This window comes from Diorhabda sublineata, chromosome 7, assembly GCF_026230105.1.
Source record: "Diorhabda sublineata isolate icDioSubl1.1 chromosome 7, icDioSubl1.1, whole genome shotgun sequence".
Classification (NCBI taxonomy): Eukaryota; Metazoa; Arthropoda; class Insecta; order Coleoptera; family Chrysomelidae; genus Diorhabda; species Diorhabda sublineata.
The window spans coordinates 14,781,529-14,785,211 of record NC_079480.1 but is presented as its reverse complement, the minus strand read 5'-3'; the positions used below and the strand labels follow the sequence as shown (position 1 = coordinate 14,785,211).

The following is a 3,683-nucleotide window of genomic DNA, read 5'->3' as shown; positions in this document are numbered from 1 at the left end:
CGTTAAAATATTTACTTTTGGTTTAATCGTCGTCATTGTGAAAAATAATTTCGACAAATTCTCGCGATGTCATTGACGTTTTCATGACTACTATTACGTGATATATCAATAATAAAAAGAAATTCTAGTGTAAACTATGTATCTAATAGAATATAACATATTTACTACATTATAAATCTAACTGTATATACTCTTTAGCCGTGGCATATTCTAAGATATAAAAGAAGAGTTAGTAATTTTTGTTTTAAATGATAATATATTCTTTATGCTATCTATATATAAACCAGTATAAAAAGGAAATAATCGTAATTATTTGAAAAATACTAGAAAAGGTCAATCATAAACGAAAATATTACCTAATATCGTTTATGATGAATCGCAAGTATATCGACACCAGAAAATCTAAATAAAAGAAGAAGAATTGACAGATTACAGGCTAGATTTGTGATTATTTTACAAATGTGTTTGGGAAAAACTATATTAGGAGTAGTATATATTCCATTTTAGAGTTAAATTTTGTTTGTATAATGAAGTGCTACTATGAAGTTTTAAATATAACTCAAAACGCCGATGAATCAGAAATAAAATCAGCGTACAGAAAACTGGCACTAAAATGGCATCCCGATAAAAATTTAGAGAATCCCGATCAAGCAAAGAATCAATTTCAAATAGTTCAACAAGCATATGATGTATTGAGTGATAGACAAGAGAGAGCTTGGTATGATAACCATCGCGAACAAATATTGCGAGGCAGTAATTCAGATTTCGAAGATAAAAGCCTAAATGTCTTCCAATATTTCACAACATCGTGTTTTCAAGGATACGAAGACGATGAAAACGGATTCTACACCGTATATAGGAACGTATTTCAAAAAATTGCCGAAGAAGACATCGAATTTATGGAAGATAAAGATGAATTTATCGAAATTCCCGGTTTTGGTGATTCCAAAAGTGATTTTAAACACGTATCTGAATTTTACGCGTTTTGGATTAGTTATTCCACGAAAAAATCATTCGTTTGGCTTGATCCTTACGACGTTAAAAACATAAGAGATAGAAAATATTTGAAATTAATTGAAAAAGAAAATAAAAAGGTGAGAATGAAGGCTCGTAAAGAAAGAAATGAAGAAGTAAGGAATTTGGTAGCGTTTGTAAAAAAGAGAGATAAAAGAATACAGGCACAGAAGAAAATACAAGAACAGAAGATATTAGAGGATAAAAAGAGAAGGGAAACATTGAGTAAGCAAAAGAAAATAGAGAGACAGCAAGAATTAGATAAGGCGAGATTATCATGTCAAGCACAATGGAGTAAATTCGAAAACGTCGAGTCTGAATTAGAACAAATTGAATCTCAGCTAGTGGAACAATTTGGAGACTTGTGTTCAGATGATGATGAAGATTTAGATAATTTATACTGTATTGCTTGTTCGAAATTATTTAAAACCCCCAAAGCCTTTGAAAACCACGAAAGTAGCAAAAAACATAAAGAAAATATGGAGTTTTTGAAAAGTAGTATGTTAGAAGAAGAAATTTCCCAAAATATAAGTGAAAATAGACAAATTAGTAGTGCAGAAAGTGATACAGAATGTGAAGAAATAGAAGATACGAATAAAAATAAGAAGAAAAAGAAGAAATCCAAAGTTATTGTCATTGACGAAGATGACGAACTTTCTAATTATAATACGACGTTTCAAACAACAGAAGACACTGGATTTGATGATTCAGTTAAGAAACAGAAAAAGAAGAATAAGAAAGATACAAAAACTAAAGTTTCTAAAGATACATTCGATAATGGCGATATAGAAGAAGTTAATTCACCTGCATCTGAGAATTTAAATATGAACGGGACTAAAAAAAAGGTAAAAACAAAAAAAGTGGCCTTGAAACAAAATATCAACATTAATAACTGCTGTGTTACTTGTAAATTACAATTCCCATCAAAAAATAAATTATTTAATCATTTGAAAAGCACTGGACACGGCATTTATATTCCTCCAAATATTGTACATTTGTAGTTGTTATAATGTACGTTTATTTAATTTGTAAATAGTGGTTGCAATATTAAATAACAAAAATCAATTCATATTTTATTTTTTGTATATCTATTTGAATAAAAATAGACGTATATCCATATTTTTACAAAAGATAATTAATAATTAAGGTCCATTCATAAAGTTGACGTCCGCCGTCTGACATCTATTGACCCTATCATAAGCTTGACGTTAACCTAAAAATTTTGTTATTCTTTTAGACGTGTGTACTGCTTTCCTGATATTTTTGTTTGTAATCCAGTAATTATGGACGATATTATGGAAAATAATGAAAAGTTTTTCACTCATTGCTACGAACAGTCTACAAGAAAATATAAAATTCGACTCTATAGTTATTTTGGTAATGGAAACTGCAGTTTTCCATTATAAATGATTGATAATCCCACTAATGACATTTTTAAGTGCTGTCATCTTGACTTTCATTTTTACCTCAGGTATAGATAGCCTAAGTTTGACGTCACAGAGACGGGCGGAGCTTATACCGACTCCAAACAATTTCGTGGATAATGGTAAATGCCCATAAGCAATTTTTCATTGTGTTTTCGTGATTTATGTGATAAAAAAAACTTTTCAATTGTATATATTGAGAGATTTTTATTAGTCTTTCTCCAGGTGAGTTAATTTAACATATTAATTCTGCTTTAAAACTTGTTAAGATTATGTCTATTTTATTTTTGCAGTACCTTTTTGTTTGTTTTATTTGCAGATCCCTTTGTTGTTAAGAAAATAATGGCTTTTAAACTTTCCAGTAACAGTGCTTTTATAGATGACAGCAAAATTATAAAAAGGGGTGAAAACACCTTAGAGTCCAGTCATGTGAAGAAAATGGACTTTGACTCTGATTTGTAGGTAATCAGAGGGGAAGTATTTGCTAGTATGAAAGACAAAAGCTTCAAGGTATCTATAGGTAGGTATATATGCCTTTGTTAATGTAATATGGAATTAATCCGGTTATAATTTTATTGTAGTGTTGGAAAATAATGGTGACATTAAAGAAGCCACCTGCACTTGTCCCATGGGTATAAAATGCCATCACATTGTGGCGTTGGCACATTTTGGGCATTACAATATATCTGTAACAGATAGAGTGTGCATGGAAGGCACTGCCTAAATCGAAGGTTGAGCCAGTGAAATCTGCAGAAGAGCTTTACCCACCAAAGCCCTATACACCTCTTGAAGGTGGGGTACCAGAAGCATCAATCAACAGATTGAAGGAAAAGCTACACAGCTTTGGAAATACTGTTGGTTTTACCTGGCTATTGAACTAGAAATCAATAAATTTGCTGGAAAATGGATTACCGGTAATTGAAGAAATAATTTCTTCCAAGGTCTTTTTGGAGGCTACAGATAAACTGACTGTGTTCAAAAAAAATGTGTTGTTGGTGATCAGCTAATAGCTAATAAAAGAAATCTCTGTCACCACTACTGGCCAGGTGTCAAATGAAAACTGGTACCTTGCAAAAAAATTTAGATCAACTGCTAGCAACTTTGGTGCTATTATTGTAGAATGCAGGAGAAACAGATTCCCAGTAAGTTTGTTCAACACACTCTTCCGTGAGTAATAAATCACAAATTTATTACATAGTTTAGTCATAGATGTTATCAATAATTTGCTTATTGAACCTCTTCCAG

At 31.1% G+C, this 3,683-nt stretch overlaps 1 protein-coding gene across 3 annotated transcripts; it reads left to right on the top strand.

Moving 5' to 3' along the window:
- Positions 1 to 410: 410 nt before the first annotated feature.
- LOC130446633 (dnaJ homolog subfamily C member 21) lies at positions 411 to 2,829 on the top strand. Of its 3 annotated transcripts, XR_008910172.1 has the most exons (3): positions 411 to 1,859; positions 2,252 to 2,663; positions 2,732 to 2,829. XR_008910172.1 is itself a non-coding variant. In XM_056783000.1 (2 exons), exons 1-2 carry the CDS (start codon positions 528 to 530, stop codon positions 2,270 to 2,272), a joined length of 1,353 nt encoding a protein of 450 aa, XP_056638978.1. In that variant the 5' UTR covers positions 411 to 527; the 3' UTR covers positions 2,273 to 2,791. The 3 variants fall into 3 exon arrangements, 2 of the variants coding, with proteins under 2 accessions (XP_056638978.1, XP_056638977.1); XM_056783000.1 differs by having other exon boundaries at positions 2,252 to 2,791; XM_056782999.1 differs by lacking the exons at positions 2,252 to 2,663; positions 2,732 to 2,829 and having other exon boundaries at positions 411 to 2,128.
- The last annotated feature ends 854 nt before the right edge of the window (positions 2,830 to 3,683 follow it).